Source organism: Pseudophryne corroboree, chromosome 1 (genome assembly GCF_028390025.1).
Source record: "Pseudophryne corroboree isolate aPseCor3 chromosome 1, aPseCor3.hap2, whole genome shotgun sequence".
NCBI classification, from domain to species: domain Eukaryota; kingdom Metazoa; phylum Chordata; class Amphibia; order Anura; family Myobatrachidae; genus Pseudophryne; species Pseudophryne corroboree.
This window is the reverse complement of record NC_086444.1, coordinates 40,225,366-40,243,587: the sequence shown is the minus strand read 5'-3', so window position 1 is coordinate 40,243,587 and position 18,222 is coordinate 40,225,366. Positions and strand designations below refer to the sequence as shown.

The 18,222-nt window shown below is 52.9% G+C and overlaps 1 protein-coding gene across 2 annotated transcripts in view; it reads left to right on the top strand.

Annotated features, from left to right (window-relative positions):
• Window positions 1-2,567: 2,567 nt before the first annotated feature.
• LOC135054959 (elongation factor 2-like) overlaps window positions 2,568-18,222 on the top strand; it is a 74,776-nt gene continuing 59,121 nt past the window's right edge. The window contains exons 1-2 of one of the 2 annotated variants that reach the window (XM_063958475.1): window positions 2,568-2,760; window positions 17,560-17,774. In XM_063958475.1, coding sequence (XP_063814545.1) covers window positions 2,758-2,760; window positions 17,560-17,774 — 218 coding nt within the window. In that variant the 5' untranslated portion in view covers window positions 2,568-2,757. The remainder of the gene's footprint in view (window positions 2,761-17,559; window positions 17,775-18,222) is intronic. The other variant, XM_063958466.1, reaches the window with a different exon arrangement.

The window sequence follows — 18,222 nt, the reverse complement described above, 5'->3', positions numbered from 1 at the left end:
CCTCTTCCTGTGTCATGCAGAGCACTCCTGTCATGCAGAGCCCTCTTCCTGTGTCATGCAGAGCCCTCCTCTCCTGTGTCATGCAGAGCCCTCCTCCTGTGACATGCAGAGCACTGTTGTGTCATGCAAAGCCCTCTTCCTGTGTCATTCAGAACCCTCCTGTGTCATGCAGAGCACTCCTGCGTCATGCAGAGCCCTCTACCTGTGTCATGCAGAGCCCTCCTCCTGTGACATGCACAGCCCTCTTCCTGTGTCATGCAGAGCACTCCTGTCATGCAGAGCCCACTTCCTGTGTCATGCAGAGCCCTCCTCTCCTGTGTCATGCAGAGCCCTCCTCCTGTGACATGCAGAGCACTGTTGTGTCATGCAAAGCCCTCTTCCTGTGTCATTCAGAACCCTCCTGTGTCATGCAGAGCACTCCTGCGTCATGCAGAGCCCTCTACCTGTGTCATGCAGAGCCCTCCTCCTGTGACATGCACAGCCCTCTTCCTGTGTCATGCAGAGCACTCCTGTCATGCAGAGCCCTCTTCCTGTGTCATGCAGAGCCCTCCTCTCCTGTGTCATGCAGAGCCCTCCTCCTGTGACATGCAGAGCACTGTTGTGTCATGCAAAGCCCTCTTCCTGTGTCATTCAGAACCCTCCTGTGTCATGCAGAGCCCTCCTCCTGTAACATGCACAGCCATCCTGTGTCATGCAGAGCCCTCCTCCTGTGTCATACAGAGCCCTCATCCTGTTTCTGCATAGCACTGCTCCTGTATTATGCAGCATTAGATGATGCAGGGGATTGTGCAGAGCCCTCCTCTCCTGTGTCATGCAGAGCCCTCCTCCTGTGACATGCAGAGCTCTGCTGTGTTATGCAGAGCCCTCTTCCTGTGTCATTCAAAACCCTCCTGTGTCATGCAGAGCCCTCCTCCTGTAACATGCACAGCCATCCTGTGTCATGCAGAGCCCTCCTCCTGTTTCTGCAGAGCACTGCTCCTGTATCATGCAGCCAGGGCCGTAACTACGTGTGTGCCAAGTGGGCTTGGCACACAGCGCAGTTGCCCTTAGGGCGCACGGCCAGCGGCATGTAATGAGTCAAATTGACTCATTACATGCCGCCTCTGCTGTGTGCGCCGTGCGCCGCGCTGGAGGGAGAAGAGACCAGCGCCGGGCAGCGGACAAGGAGGAGGAGGGAGGGGGAGCAGGGAGCCGCAGCAGCGCTATTTCATTGGTAGTAAGCGCCGCTGCAGCATCCCCCTCTCCTTCTGTATTGGCTGCCCGGCGCTGCTATGGATGCTGGGATGCGGTTCCTTCATCCCAGCATCCATAGCAGCGCCGGGCAGCCAATACGGAAGGAGAGGGGGATGCTGCAGCGGCGCTTACTACCAATGAAATAGCGCTGCTGCGGCTCCCTGCTCCCCCTCCCTCCTCTTCCTTCTCACCTCACTGCCTGCACCGAGAGGGAGATGCCAGCACGAGGAGCCTGTCAGCAGGGAGAAGGTAAGTATATCCCTCTCTCTCTCTCTCAGGGGGACACCGTCTGCCGCAATGTGTAAAAAGGGGGCCTGGCTGCCGCAATGTGTAAAAAGGGGTCCTGGCTGCCGCAATGTGTAAAAAGGGGTCCTGGCTGCCGCAATGTGTAAAAAGGGGTCCTGGCTGCCGCAATGTGTAATAAGGGGTCCTGGCTGCCGCAATGTGTAAAAAGGGGGCCTGGCTGCCGCAATGTGTAAAAAGGGGGACTGGCTGCCGCAATGTGTAAAAAGGGGGCCTGGCTGCCGCAATGTGTAAAAAGGGGGACTGGCTGCCGCAATGTGTAAAAAGGGGTCCTGGCTGCCGCAATGTGTAAAAAGGGGGCCTGGCTGCCGCAATGTGTAAAATGGGGTCCTGTCTGCTGTAATGTGTAAAAAGGGGGACGCTGTCTGCTGTAATGTATAAAAGGGGCTCTACCTGGTGTAGTGGCGCTACTGTGCAGCGTAATTTGAATAATGTAGACTACTGTGCACCATAGTATGAATTGCTATTATTTTGTGGCCACGCCCCTTCCCCGTGAAGCCACGCCCCTATACATTTTTCACGCGCCTGCGGCGCGCACTGCCCCTATCTTACATGGAGGGGGGGGCGCAACTGTCGTTTCTTGCACACAGCGCTAAAATGCCTAGTTACGGCACTGCATGCAGCATTAGATGATGCTGGAGATTGTGCAGAGCCCTCCTCTCCTGTGTCATGGAGAGCCCTCCTCCTGTGACATGCAGAGCACTGCTGTGTCATGCAGAGCCCTCTTCCTGTGTCATTCAAAACCCTCCTGTGTCATGCAGAGCCCTCCTCCTGTAATATGCACAGCCATCCTGTGTCATGCAGAGCCCTCCTCCTGTGACATGCAGAGCACTGCTGTGTCATGCAGAGACCTCCTGTGTCATGCAGAGCCCGCCTCCTGTAACATGCAGAGCCCTCCTCCTGTTTCTGCAGAGCGCTGCTCCTGTATCATGCAGAGCCCTCCTCCTGTTTCTGCAGAGCGCTGCTCCTGTATCGTGCAGAGCCCTCCTCCTGTTTCTGCAGAGCGCTGCTCCTGTATCATGCAGATGATGCAGGGGATTGGTCCTCTCTGCCAGCATCAGGTTGTCATGGTTACAGAGCCGGCCACTCCCCCCATCTTCCCCAAGTACCACCACGTGACCCTGTCCTGTCACCCCGCAGTGACGTCACCCCTCCTCCGCTGTCAGTGAGGCGGCTCCTGCTCCGCTCTGCCCGGGGACCCCGGAGACATCGGCGGCCACCATGGTGAGTCCGCGGCCAGAGTACAGGGATAGGGCGCCTCCTCTCCTGGGTTATCCCATGCTACGGCCATGTTACCGGAGATCTGTCCGGGAGGAGCTGTGACCCCCGGGGCAGCCTCAATGTCACCACCGTGCGCTGTGCGGCACCTGCTCCGGCTGCTGCTGCGTCACCCCAGCTGTCACTCAGCCTGTGCCATGGGGATCACCCTGCTGCTGCCTGTGCCAGGCTGATACTACCACCACTGCTGCTGCCTGTGCCAGGCTGATACTACCACCACTGCTGCTGCCTGTGCCATGCTGATACCACCATTGCTGCTGCCTGTGCCATGCTGATACCACCATTGCTGCTGCCTGTGCCAGGCTGATACCACCACTGGTGCTGCCTGTGCCATGCTGATACCACACCACTGCTGCTGCCTGTGCCAGGCTGATACTACTGCTGCTGCCTGTGCCATGCTGATACCACACCACTGCTGCTGCTTGTGCCATGCTGATACCACACCACTGCTGCTGCCTGTACTATGCTGATACCACTGCTGCTGCTGCCTGTGCCATGCTGATACCACTGCTGCCTGTGCCATGCTGATACCACTGCTGCTGCTTGTGCCATGCTGATACCACTGCTGCCTGTGCCATGCTGATACCACTGCTGCTGCTGCCTGTGCCATGCTGATACCACTGCTGCCTGTGCCAGGCTGATACCACTGCTGCTGCTGTCTGTGCCATGCTGATACCACTGCTGATGCCTGTGCCATGGGGATAAGAGGGGGCACACTGCTGTCTGTGCCATAGGGATAGGAGGGGGCATATTGCTGTATGTACCATGTGGATAGGAGGGGAGCACACTGCTGTCTGTGCCATGGGGATAGGAGGAGGCCACAGTGCTGTCTATGCCATGGGGATAGGAGGGGAGCACACTGCTGTCTGTGCCATGGGGATAGGAGAGGGCCACAGTGCTGTCTATGCCCAGGGCCGGCAACAGAAATTTTGGGGCCCGGTACACCGATATCTCTGTGGGCCCCCTCCAGGCCACTACTGTCACTACCACTAATGTCACTACCATGTAGAGAAGTTCTATTCCAAGTGCAGATAGTGCTAGCCGTGTGCTCAGCAGTAGTGCAGTATATTTTTATTACACTGCATATTGTATAAAACAGATAATGGGGCAGATGTATTAACCTGGAGAAGGCATAAGGAAGTGATAAACCAGTGATATGTGCAAGGTGATAATGCACCAGCCAATCAGATCCTAACTGTTAATTTACATAATGGAGCTGATTGGCTGGTGCCTTTATCACCTTGCACATATCACTGGTTTATCACTTCCTTATGCCTTCTATAGGTTAATACATCTGCCCCTATATTTGCTATGCAATGTAATAAAAATATGCTGCACTACGACTGAGCACCCAGAACAGTGGGCCCAAAATCTGCACCTTTGTACACACAGGGATATCGAGACAGGTGACCTGGTGGCATGGGGCGGTGGGGGGTCCCCAAGGCCGTTTCTAGACAATATTGCTCGCAGTGAGAGCAATATAAATGCCCCCCGCAGAGTGAGGTCATGCTGCAAAAAGGGGGTGTGGATTAACTGCTAGGGGCATAGCCAAAAAAGTATTTGAGAATTACTTTAATGGAGGACAGTATGGGTGAACTGGGGGCACAGGTAATGTAGTTAGCAGAAATCCCTCTACTGTGTGCTAAAGAGCCACACAGCCCAACAAGGAGAATGCAATAGAATATAAATTTAACAAGTGGGCGCAAAGGACCTACATGAATAAAATCCTCAAGATAAGGGATATCAGACACAGTTCTTAAATCTTCAGAGCCACCGAATGATCAGTCAGATGGTATTCCTGAAGTGTCGCAGTCAGTGTTCTCAAATTCCCAATGCACCCCGTAAATCAATTGGATAATGATCTTTCTCTCAATAAAAAAGAAGAATGGATCATGGTGCAGATAGAATTTTTAGGGACAAACACGTTTAATAGACACAGGACACTCACAATTTTCATAAAATTAAAAGCATGTAACCAATCAAATGGTACAGTAGGAGATGTGGATCTCTGTCATCATCACGTTACCCTCCCAGAATGGTATTATGGATACCACTGGCGGTTCCGGATAGCACACCAGATGGAACAGGCTTTCGGTCAGAAGTCAGGGCCACATCCACAGCAACAAAGCTGCCCCGTGTTTGTCCCTAAAAATTCTATCTGCACCATGATCCATTCTTCTTTTTTATTGAGAGAAAGATCATTATCCAATTGATTTACGGGGTGCATTGGGAATTTGAGAACACTGACTGCGACACTTCAGGAATACCATCTGACTGATCATTCGGTGGCTCTGAAGATTTAAGAACTGTGTCTGATATCCCTTATCTTAAGGATTTTATTCATGTAGGTCCTTTGCGCCCACTTGTTAAATTTATATTCTATTGCATTGTTTCTGGAATTTAATGAGGATTCCTTTATTTATCAAGCAGGCGGCATTGTTAGGTAGCGCATCTGTTTAACACATTTGTTTCAACAAGGAGAATGGAAAGTAATGCCCAAATATAACAGGAGGTCTCACCCAGGGGTCACTGAGGCTGCAGTGTCCAGGTGATGTCTCCACTGCTGCTTTCCAGCTGGCCAAGGATGCTGAAAGGTCCCTGGAGAGTGTCTGGGACGCCATAGAACCGCACAGGCAGAGTGTTGCAGCGTGAAGCATTTCCAGGCACACAGCAGGAGGGTGCTGGGGAAGCTGTATGCTCCAAGCAGAGGGGAATGCTCCGGTGACACAGGCAGGATGAGGTCTGGAGTCAGAAACCAGTGGTGGGGAGCAGCAGCCAGCAAGTCATGGTCAGCGTGATAACTCCCCACCAAACTGTAGACAGACGCTCCAGGAAGCTGCGGCTGTCACCCGGGAGCAGAGAGGGGAAGTAACAGCACGTGTTGGCAGGGGCGTGGCAGGGGGCCCTAAAGTAATGATTGACAGCTGTTAGTTGCCCAGCAACTAACTTTCCCTCACAGAATAGGGTCAGGGGCGCCCAGTGCGATTGCGGCAGGCAGGCGGCCAGGCGCGATCCATATACATTTTAATACATTTATTGCATTGCACTGCCTCTAAATCCACGCAGCCGCCACACTGCCGCAGTCATGGTTACCCCAGAACCTTGGGGCCCCTTACAACGTTGGGGCCCGGTACGGGTGTCCCCTTGGACCCCCCCTGTCGCCGGGCATGTCTATGCCATGGGGATAAGAGGGGGGCACACCGCTGTCTGTGCCGTGGGGATAAGAAGTGGGCACACTGCTGCTGTCTGTGCCATGGGGATATGAAGGGGGCACACCACTGTCTGTGCCATGGGGATATGAAGGGGGCACACTGCTGTCTATACCATGGGGATAGGAGGAGGGGGGGCACACTGAGGTCTGTACCATGGGGATAGGAGGGGGGGGGGGCACACTGCTGTCTGTGCCATGGGGATAGGAGGGGGCACATTGAGGTCTGTACCATGGGGATAGGAGGGGGGCACACTGCTTCTGTGCCATGGGATAGGAGGGGGGCACACTGCTCCTGTGCCATGGAATAGGAGGGGGCACACTGCTTCTGTGCCATGGGGATAGGAGGGGGGCACATTGCTGTCTGTACCATGTGGATAGGAGGGGGCACACTGCTGTCTGTGCCATGGGGATAGGAGGGGGCACACTGCTGTCTGTGTCATGGTGATAGGAGAGGGGCACACTGCTGCCTATGCCATGGGGATAGGAGGGGGCACACTGCTGTCTGTGCCATGGGGATAGGAGGGGGGCACACTGCTGTCTGTGCCATGGGGATAGGAGGGGAGCACACTGCTGCTGTCTGTCGGTGCCATGGGGATTGGAGGGGGCACACTGCTGTCTGTCTGTGGGGATAGGAGGGGGGCACACTGCTGTCTGTACTGTGGGGATAGGAGGGGGGCACAATGCTGTCTGTCTGTACTGTGGGGATAGGAGGGGGGCACACTGCTGTTTGTCTGTACTTTGGGGATAGGAGGGGGGCACACTGCTGTCTCTACTGTGGGCATAAGAGGGGGGCACACTGCTGTCTGTCTGTACTGTGGGGATAGGAGGGGGCACACTGCTGCTGTCTGTACTGTGGGGATAGGAGGGGGGCACACTGCTGTCTGTACTGTGGGGATTGGAGGGGGGCACACTGCTGTCTGTACTGTGGGGATAGGAGGGGGGCACACTGCTGTCTGTACTGTGGGGATAGGAGGGGGAACACTGCTGTCTGTCTGTACTGTGGGGATAGGAGGGGGAACACAGCTGTCTGTCTGTACTGTGGGGATAGATTGGGGGCACACTGCTGTCTGTACTGTGAGGATAGGAGGGGGGCACACTGCTGTCTGTCTGTACTGTGGGGATAGGAGGGGGCACACTGCTGTCTGTCTGTACTGTGGGGATAGAAGGGGGGCACACTGCTGCTGTCTGTACTGTGGGGATAGGAGGGGGAACACTGATGTCTGTGCCATGGGGATAAGAGGGGGGCACACTGCTGTCTGTACTGTGGGCATAAGAGGGGGGCACACTGCTGTCTGTCTGTACTGTGGGGATAAGAGGGGGGCACACTGCTGTCTGTACTGTGGGGATAGGAGGGGGCACACTGCTGTCTGTCTGTACTGTGGGGATAAGAGGGGGGCACACTGCTGTCTGTACTGTGGGGATAGGAGGGGGCACACTGCTGTCTGTACTGTGGGGATAGGAGGGGGTACACTGCTGTCTGTACTGTGGGGATAGGAGGGGGGCACATTGCTGTCTGTCTGTGCCATGGGGATAGGAGGGGGGCACACTGCTGTCTGTCGGTGCCATGGGGATTGGAGGGGGCACACTGCTGTCTGTCTGTACTGTGGGGATAGGAGGGGGCACACTGCTGTCTGTCTGTACTGTGGGGATAGGAGGGGGGCACATTGCTGTCTGTCTGTGCCATGGGGATTGGAGGGGGCACACTGCTGTCTGTCTGTACTGTGGGGATTGGAGGGGGCACACTGCTGTCTGTACTGTGGGGATAGGAGGGGGGCACACTGCTGCTGTCTGTACTGTGGGAATAGGAGGGGGGCACACTGCTGTCTGTACTGTGGGGATTGGAGGGGGGCACACTGCTGTCTGTACTGTGGGGATAGGAGGGGGCACTCTGCTTTCTGTCTGTACGGATAGGAGGGGGCACACTGCTGCTGTCTGTACTGTGGGGATAGGAGGGGGGCACACTGCTGTCTGTCTGTACTGTGGGGATAGGAGGGGGCACACTGCTGCTGTCTGTTCTATGGGGATAGGAGGGGGGCACACTGCTGTCTGTCTGTACTGTGGGGATAGGAGGGGGCACACTGCTGCTGTCTGTACTGTGGGGATAGGAGGGGGGCACACTGCTGTCTGTACTGTGAGGATAGGAGGGGGGCACACTGCTGTCTGTCTGTACTGTGGGGATAGGAGGGGGCACACTGCTGTCTGTCTGTACTGTGGGGATAGAAGGGGGGCACACTGCTGCTGTCTGTACTGTGGGGATAGGAGGGGGGCACACTGCTGTCTCTACTGTGGGCATAAGAGGGGGGCACACTGCTGTCTGTCTGTACTGTGGGGATAGAAGGGGGGCACACTGCTGCTGTCTGTACTGTGGGGATAGGAGGGGGGCACACTGCTGTCTCTACTGTGGGCATAAGAGGGGGGCACACTGCTGTCTGTCTGTACTGTGGGGATAGGAGGGGGCACACTGCTGCTGTCTGTACTGTGGGGATAGGAGGGGGGCACACTGCTGTCTGTCTGTGCCGTGGGGATAGGAGGGGGGCACACTGCTGTCTGTCTGTACTGTGGGGATAGGAGGGGGCACACTGCTGTCTGTCTGTACTGTGGGGATAGGACGGGGGCACGCTGCTGTCGGTAGCATTGGGATAGGAGGGGAACACACTGCTGTCTGTGCCATGGGGATTGGAGGGGGCACACTGCTGTCTGTACCATGGGGACTGGAGGGGGCACACTGCTGTCTGTGCCATGGGGACTGGAGGGGGCACACTGCTGTTTGTGCCATGGGGATAGGAGGGGGGCACATTGATGTCTGTGCCATGGGTATAAGAGGGTGTCACACTGCTGTCTGTACTGTGGGGATAGGAGGGGGCACACTGCTGTCTGTACTATGGGTATAAGAGGGGGGCACACTGCTGCTGTCTGTACTGTGGGGATTGGAGGGGGAACACTGCTGTCTGTACTATGGGTATAAGAGGGGGGCACACTGCTGTCTGTACTGTGGGTATAGGAGGGGGGCACACTGCTGTCTGTCTGTACTGTGGGGATAGGAGGGGGGCACACTGCTGTCTGCCTGTACTGTGGGGATAGGAGGGGGCACACTGCTGTCTGTCTGTACTGTGGGGATAGGAGGAGGCACACTGCTGTCTGTACTGTGGGGATAGGAGGGGGGCACACTGCTGTCTGTCTGTACTGTGGGGATAGGAGGGGGGCACACTGCTGTCTGTCTGTGCCGTGGGGATAGGAGGGGGGCACACTGCTGTCTGTACTGTGGGGATTGGAGGGGGGCACACTGCTGTCTGTACTGTGGGGATAGGAGGGGGGCACACTGCTGTCTGTACTGTGGGGATAGGAGGGGGGCACACTGCTGTCTGTACTGTGGGGATAGGAGGGGGGCACATTGCTGTCTGTCTGTGCCATGGGGATAGGAGGGGGGCACACTGCTGTCTGTCGGTGCCATGGGGATTGGAGGGGGCACACTGCTGTCTGTCTGTACTGTGGGGATTGGAGGGGGCACACTGCTGTCTGTACCATGGGGATAGGAGGGGGGCACACTGCTGTCTGTACTGTGGGGATAGGAGGGGAGCACACTGCTGCTGTCTGTACTGTGGGGATAGGAGGGGGGCACACTGCTGTCTGTACCGTGGGTATAGGAGGGGGGCACACTGCTGTCTGTACCGTGGGGATAGGAGGGGGGCACACTGCTGTCTGTACTGTGGGGATAGGAGGGGGGCACACTGCTGTCTGTACTGTGGGGATAGGAGGGGGGCACACTGCTGCTGTCTGTACTGTGGGGATAGGAGGGGGGCACACTGCTGTCTGTACTGTGGGTATAGGAGGGGGGCACACTGCTGTCTGTACCGTGGGGATAGGAGGGGGGCACACTGCTGTCTGTACTGTGGGGATAGGAGGGGGGCACACTGCTGCTGTCTGTACTGTGGGGATAGGAGGGGGCACACTGCTGTCTGTACTGTGGGGATAGGAGGGGGGCACACTGCTGTCTGTACTGTGGGGATTGGAGGGGGGCACACTGCTGTCTGTACTGTGGGGATAGGAGGGGGCACACTGCTGTTTGTCTGTACTATGGGTATAAGAGGGGGGCACACTGCTGTTTGTCTGTACTATGGGTATAAGAGAGGGGCACACTGCTGCTGTCTGTACTATGGGTATAAGAGAGGGGCACACTGCTGCTGTCTGTACTATGGGTATAAGAGGGGGGCACACTGCTGTCTGTCTGTACTGTGGGGATAGGAGGGGGCACACTGCTGCTGTCTGTACTGTGGGGATAGGAGGGGGCACACTGCTGTCTGTACCATGGGGATAGGAGGGGGGCACACTGCTGTCTGTACTGTGGGGATAGGAGGGGGGCACACTGCTGCTGTCTGTACTGTGGGGATAGGAGGGGGAACACTGCTGTCTGTATTATGGGTATAAGAGGGGGGCACACTGCTGTCTGTACTGTGGGGATAGGAGGGGGCACACTGCTGTCTGTCTGTACTGTGGGGATAGGAGGGGGCACACTGCTGTCTGTCTGTACTGTGGGGATAGGAGGGGGCACACTGCTGTCTGTCTGTACTGTGGGGATAGGACGGGGGCACGCTGCTGTCGGTAGCATTGGGATAGGAGGGGAACACACTGCTGTCTGTGCCATGGGGATTGGAGGGGGCACACTGCTGTCTGTACCATGGGGACTGGAGGGGGCACACTGCTGTCTGTGCCATGGGGACTGGAGGGGGCACACTGCTGTTTGTGCCATGGGGATAGGAGGGGGGCACATTGATGTCTGTGCCATGGGTATAAGAGGGGGGCACACTGCTGTCTGTACTGTGGGGATAGGAGGGGGCACACTGCTGTCTGTACTATGGGTATAAGAGGGGGGCACACTGCTGCTGTCTGTACTGTGGGGATTGGAGGGGGAACACTGCTGTCTGTACTATGGGTATAAGAGGGGGGCACACTGCTGTCTGTACTGTGGGTATAGGAGGGGGGGACACTGCTGTCTGTCTGTACTGTGGGTATAAGAGGGGGGCACACTGCTGCTGTCTGTGCCATGAAGATTGGAGGGACCACACTGCTCTCTGTATGACTGTACCATGGTGATAGGAGGGGGGCACACTGCTGCCGGCTGTCTGTGCCATTGGGGGGATGGGTATAATTGTATAGTGTGTACACTGTACCAGGGTCTGGTGGGCGGTCTAAACTCATCATATCCCAAAGTACAGTATGGGATCCCGATGGTCCGGTGAAAATCCTGCTGTATCCCGTTTGTGAGTACTGGGGTTGGGGAATAGGGATAAGGTTAGGGTTATGCTGCAGAGAAGGGGTGGGGTTAGGGTTATGCTGCGGAGAAGGGGTATGTTGCGGAGAAGGGGTGGGGTTAGGGTTATGCTGCAGAGAAGGGGTGGGGTTAGAGTTATGCTGCGGAGAAGGGGTGGGGTTAGGGTTATGTTGCAGAGAAGGGGTGGGGTTAGGGTTATGCTGCAGAGAAGGGGTGGGGTTAGGGTTATGCTGTGGAGAAGGGGTGGGGTTAGGTTTATGCTGCGGAGAAGGTAGTAGGGGTGGGGTTAGGCTGCAGAGAAGGGGTGGGGTTAGGTCTATGCTGTGGAGAAGGGGCTGGGTTAGGCTTATGCTGTGGAGAAGGGGTGGGGTTAGGGTCATGCTGCGGAGAGGGTAGTAGGGGTGGGGTTAGTGTTAGGCTGCCGGAGGTTACGGTTAGGGTCAGGCTGTGGGAGGGGTGGGTTAGGAGTAGGGTTAGGGTTGGAATACTTACCCGGATCTGTTGGCATGGCGCTGTCGGGATCCTGTCTGCCGGTATTTCGCACCCATCCTGTACAGAGACGTACTGTATATCCTGAGGGGATTTGGAGTAAAGGGATTGTTGGGAAGTAAGCGGTTATTGGGCAGTGTGTTCGGTGCATATCAGGCGGTTTTGGGAACATTTTGGTCAGTCTGAACTGGTCTAGTCATTATCATGGTTGGGCAAAATCTTATAGTGTGCACCCAGCATAACTCTCTCTGCACATGTTACATCTGTCCCCCCCGCCGTGTATAATGGCTCTGCCCGGTGCACGGTTTCTGGCTCTCTTTTGTTTTGCTCCCAACTCAGAACCAGCCCCATAATGTTACATGACAGTGTTGCTGCACTAGATGTCTGTACTTACAGTGACCTCTGGGGAGGTGATGCTGGTACAATACAATGGGTGGCGGGCTTTCATGTAGTGACCACCAGGTGGTGCTGTCGGGTATTGCACAATGACCTCAGGTGAGGTGGTAGGCATGAGGGATGTCGGCACAGTGACCTCCGGTAAGGTGGTGAGGGATGTCGGCATAGTGGCCTCATCTGAAGTCATGCAGGTGGAGGGTGTTGGCTAGTGACCTCCGAAGTGGTTCAGATGATGAGTCTCAGCACAGTGGCCTCAGGTGAGGCACTGCTGGTGATGGGTGTCGGCACTGTGGCCTCAGGTGAGGTGCTGCTGGTGATGGTTGTCGGCACTGTGGCCTCAGGTGAGGTTCTGCTGGTGATGGGTGTCGGCACTGTGGCCTCAGGTAAGGCGCTGCTGGTGATGGGTGTCAGCACTGTGACCTCAGGCGATGGGTGTCGGCACTGTGACCTCAGCTGTGCTGGTGATGGATGTCAGCACTATGACCTCATGTGATGGGTGTCAGCACTGTGACCTCAGGTGATGGGAGTCGGCACTGTGACCTCAGCTGTGCTAGTGATGGGTGTGGCAGTTTAATTTATTGCTGGAAAAAAACATAAGAATGTGATGTGGTGACTGGAGTAAGATGTAGTGTGTGCTGGTACACATAAGAATGTGATGTGGTGACTGGAGTAAGATGTAGTGTGTGCTGGTACACATAAGAATGTGATTTGGTGACTGGAGTAAGATGTAGTGTGTGCTGGTACACATAAGAATGTGATGTGGTGACTGGAGTAAGATGTAGTGTGTGCTGGTACACATAAGAATGTGACGTGGTGACTGGAGTAAGATGTAGTGTGTGCTGGTACACATAAGAATGTGATGTGGTGACTGGAGTAAGATGTAGTGTGTGCTGGTACACATAAGAATGTGATGTGGTGACTGGAGTAAGATGTAGTGTGTGCTGGTACACATAAGAATGTGATGTGGTGACTGGAGTGAAATGTAGTGTGTGCTGGTACACATAAGAATGTGATGTGGTGACTGGAGTAAGATGTAGTGTGTGCTGGTACACATAAGAATGTGATGTGGTGACTGGAGTGAAATGTAGTGTGTGCTGGTACACATAAGAATGTGACGTGGTGACTGGAGTAAGATGTAGTGTGTGCTGGTACACATAAGAATGTGATGTGGTGACTGGAGTAAGATGTAGTGTGTGCTGGTACACATAAGAATGTGACGTGGTGACTGGAGTAAGATGTAGTGTGTGCTGGTACACATAAGAATGTGATGTGGTGACTGGAGTGAAATGTAGTGTGTGCTGGTACACATAAGAATGTGATGTGGTGACTGGAGTGAAATGTAGTGTGTGCTGGTACACATAAGAATGTGACGTGGTGACTGGAGTAAGATGTAGTGTGTGCTGGTACACATAAGAATGTGATGTGGTGACTGGAGTGAGATGTAGTGTGTGCTGGTACACATAAGAATGTGATGTGGTGACTGGAGTGAGATGTAGTGTGTGCTGGTACACATAAGAATGTGATGTGGTGACTGAAGTGACTGGAGTGAGATGTAGTGTGTGCTGGTACACATAAGAATGTGATGTGATGACTGGAGTAAGATGTAGTGTGTGCTGGTACACATAAGAATGTGATGTGATGACTGGAGTAAGATGTAGTGTGTGCTGGTACACATAAGAATGTGACGTGGTGACTGGAGTAAGATGTAGTGTGTGCTGGTACGCATAAGAATGTGATGTGGTGACTGGAGTAAGATGTAGTGTGTGCTGGTAGAGATAAGAATGTGACGTGGTGACTGGAGTAAGATGTAGTGTGTGCTGGTACACATAAGAATGTGACATGGTGACTGGAGTAAGATGTAGTGTGTGCTGGTACACATAAGAATGTGATGTGGTGACTGGAGTGAGATGTAGTGTGTGCTGGTACACATAAGAATGTGATGTGGTGACTGGAGTGAGATGTAGTGTGTGCTGGTACACATAAGAATGTGATGTGGTGACTGGAGTAAGATGTAGTGTGTGCTGGTACACATAAGAATGTGATGTGGTGACTGGAGTGAGATGTAGTGTGTGCTGGTACACATAAGAATGTGATGACTGGAGTAAGATGTAGTGTGTGCTGGTACACATAAGAATGTGATGTGGTGACTGGAGTAAGATGTAGTGTGTGCTGGTACACATAAGAATGTGATGTGGTGACTGGAGTGAAATGTAGTGTGTGCTGGTACACATAAGAATGTGATGTGGTGACTGGAGTGAGATGTAGTGTGTGCTGGTACACATAAGAATGTGATGTGGTGACTGGAGTGAGATGTAGTGTGCGCTGGTACACGTAAGAATGTGATGTGGTGACTGGAGTGAGATGTAGTGTGTGCTGGTACACATAAGAATGTGATGTGGTGACTGGAGTGAGATGTAGTGTGTGCTGGTACACATAAGAATGTGACGTGGTGACTGGAGTAAGATGTAGTGTGTGCTGGTACACATAAGAATGTGATGACTGGAGTAAGATGTAGTGTGTGCTGGTACACATAAGAATGTGATGTGGTGACTGGAGTGAAATGTAGTGTGTGCTGGTACACATAAGAATGTGATGTGGTGACTGGAGTGAGATGTAGTGTGTGCTGGTACACATAAGAATGTGATGTGGTGACTGGAGTGAGATGTAGTGTGTGCTGGTACACATAAGAATGTGACGTGGTGACTGGAGTAAGATGTAGTGTGTGCTGGTACACATAAGAATGTGATGTGGTGACTGGAGTGAGATGTAGTGTGTGCTGGTACACATAAGAATGTGATGTGGTGACTGGAGTGAGATGTAGTGTGTGCTGGTACACATAAGAATGTGATGTGGTGACTGGAGTGAGATGTAGTGTGTGCTGGTACACATAAGAATGTGATGTGGTGACTGGAGTGAGATGTAGTGTGTGCTGGTACACATAAGAATGTGATGTGGTGACTGAAGTGACTGGAGTGAGATGTAGTGTGTGCTGGTACACATAAGAATGTGATGTGATGACTGGAGTAAGATGTAGTGTGTGCTGGTACACATAAGAATGTGACGTGGTGACTGGAGTAAGATGTAGTGTGTGCTGGTACACATAAGGATGTGATGTGGTGACTGGAGTAAGATGTAGTGTGTGCTGGTAGAGATAAGAATGTGACGTGGTGACTGGAGTAAGATGTAGTGTGTGCTGGTACACATAAGAATGTGACATGGTGACTGGAGTAAGATGTAGTGTGTGCTGGTACACATAAGAATGTGATGTGGTGACTGGAGTGAGATGTAGTGTGTGCTGGTACACATAAGAATGTGATGTGGTGACTGGAGTGAGATGTAGTGTGTGCTGGTACACATAAGAATGTGATGTGGTGACTGGAGTAAGATGTAGTGTGTGTGGTGACTGGAGTAAGATGTAGTGTGTGCTGGTACACATAAGAATGTGATGACTGGAGTAAGATGTAGTGTGTGCTGGTACACATAAGAATGTGACGTGGTGACTGGAGTAAGATGTAGTGTGTGCTGGTACACATAAGAATGTGACGTGGTGACTGGAGTAAGATGTAGTGTGTGCTGGTACACATAAGAATGTGATGTGGTGACTGGAGTGAGATGTAGTGTGTGCTGGTAGAGATAAGAATGTGACGTGGTGACTGGAGTAAGATGTAGTGTGTGCTGGTACACATAAGAATGTGATGTGGTGACTGGAGTAAGATGTAGTGTGTGCTGGTACACATAAGAATGTTATGTGGTGACTGGAGTGAGATGTAGTGTGTGCTGGTACACATAAGAATGTGATGTGGTGACTGGAGTGAGATGTAGTGTGTGCTGGTACACATAAGAATGTAATGTGGTGACTGGAGTAAGATGTAGTGTGTGCTGGTACACATAAGAATGTTATGTGGTGACTGGAGTAAGATGTAGTGTGTGCTGGTAGAGATAAGAATGTGACGTGGTGACTGGAGTAAGATGTAGTGTGTGCTGGTACACATAAGAATGTGATGTGGTGACTGGAGTGAAATGTAGTGTGTGCTGGTACACATAAGAATGTGATGTGGTGACTGGAGTGAGATGTAGTGTGTGCTGGTACACATAAGAATGTGACGTGGTGACTGGAGTAAGATGTAGTGTGTGCTGGTACACATAAGAATGTGATGTGGTGACTGGAGTAAGATGTAGTGTGTGCTGGTAGAGATAAGAATGTGACGTGGTGACTGGAGTAAGATGTAGTGTGTGCTGGTACACATAAGAATGTGACATGGTGACTGGAGTAAGATGTAGTGTGTGCTGGTACACATAAGAATGTGACGTGGTGACTGGAGTAAGATGTAGTGTGTGCTGGTACACATAAGAATGTGACGTGGTGACTGGAGTAAGATGTAGTGTGTGCTGGTACACATAAGAATGTGACGTGGTGACTGGAGTAAGATGTAGTGTGTGCTGGTACACATAAGAATGTGATGTGGTGACTGGAGTAAGATGTAGTGTGTGCTGGTACACATAAGAATGTGACGTGGTGACTGGAGTAAGATGTAGTGTGTGCTGGTATACATAAGAATGTGACGTGGTGACTGGAGTAAGATGTAGTGTGTGCTGGTATACATAAGAATGTGATGTGGTGACTGGAGTAAGATGTAGTGTGTGCTGGTACACATAAGAATGTGATGTGGTGACTGGAGTAAGATGTAGTGTGTGCTGGTAGACACGTTGCTCCCTGGCAGTGCTGGGTCCTGGCCATTTGCACTCGTCTGCTCTGTGTATCGGGTTAAGGGCGGCATTTAATAATGCAAATACACTGGATCTTCAGCTGGCCAATAGCCCTGATGAAAGTGTGTGTGTGTGTGTGTGTGTGTGTGTGTGTGTGTGTGTGTGCCCGTATACAGTTAGCCACAAATTGCGTAGTGGAAAATCATGGGTCACATTAAAGCGGGCATCCTGGGTTATCTCTCCAAGCGCGCTACCCTGACTTGTGCAGTTCAATTGTAATTTGCGGGCGTTGCGCCAGTGTTGTACGCTAATTCTGCAGTATGGGTCCTAGAAGAAATGCATGAAATACAGGGAGAAATCACTCAGAACTCCCCAAAAAGAGCCATTATGGAGGCAGTTAATGGCCATAAGCAAATTGTTGATAATTACCTTTATAAATAATGGTGAATGTCAGACAGCAGGGGGGGGGGGGGGGAGATTAGTAATAAATGATTTGCCGATTTAAAAAACATCTGAGATTGTCCAGCACAAGAGATTGTCTCTTGCTGGACACAACATGGAGTTTGTGTTGTCTCTTTGGAATGGCCTTCTTACCTGAGAGCTTCAGAGATATTCTGTACGTTCTGTTCTTCTTCTTCTCTGTGTGCTTACGTTGTTGTTTTTCTCCACATAGGTGAACTTCACAGTAGACCAGATCCGGGCGATCATGGACAGGAAGTCCAACATTAGAAACATGTCCGTGATTGCTCATGTTGACCATGGCAAATCCACTCTAACTGATTCCTTGGTATGCAAAGCTGGTATTATTGCCTCTGCCAGAGCGGGCGAAACGCGCTTCACAGACACACGCAAGGATGAACAAGAGCGCTGCATTACCATTAAATCCACGTAAGTTCCACTGGCCTTCCTCATAATAAGAGTAGCTTGGGTCCAGTGTAAGTCACAAGTTTTTTTATTATACCACTGGATGGGGATCCGTTCAGCATACTGGCATTTAGGAATGTCGACAGTTGGAATACCAACACTGGTCACAAGACCGACAGCCAGCGGTGGAATCCTGACTACCAGCATGCCGAACCCGGAATGTAAGTATGCTGGGGAGCGTTAGGGTTAGGCTATGGAGAGGGGAAGGGGGTAGGTTTAGGTGGCGGGGGTAGGCACCACTGGGAAGGGTTAGGCTGTGGAGAGGGGAAGTGGGTAGGTTTAGGCGGCGGGGGTAGGCAACACTGGGGCTAGGCTGTGGAGAGTGGAAGGGGGTAGGTTTAGGCGGCGGGGGTAGGCACCACTGGGGAGGGTTAGGCTGTGGAGAGGGGAAGGGGGTAGGTTTAGGCGGCGG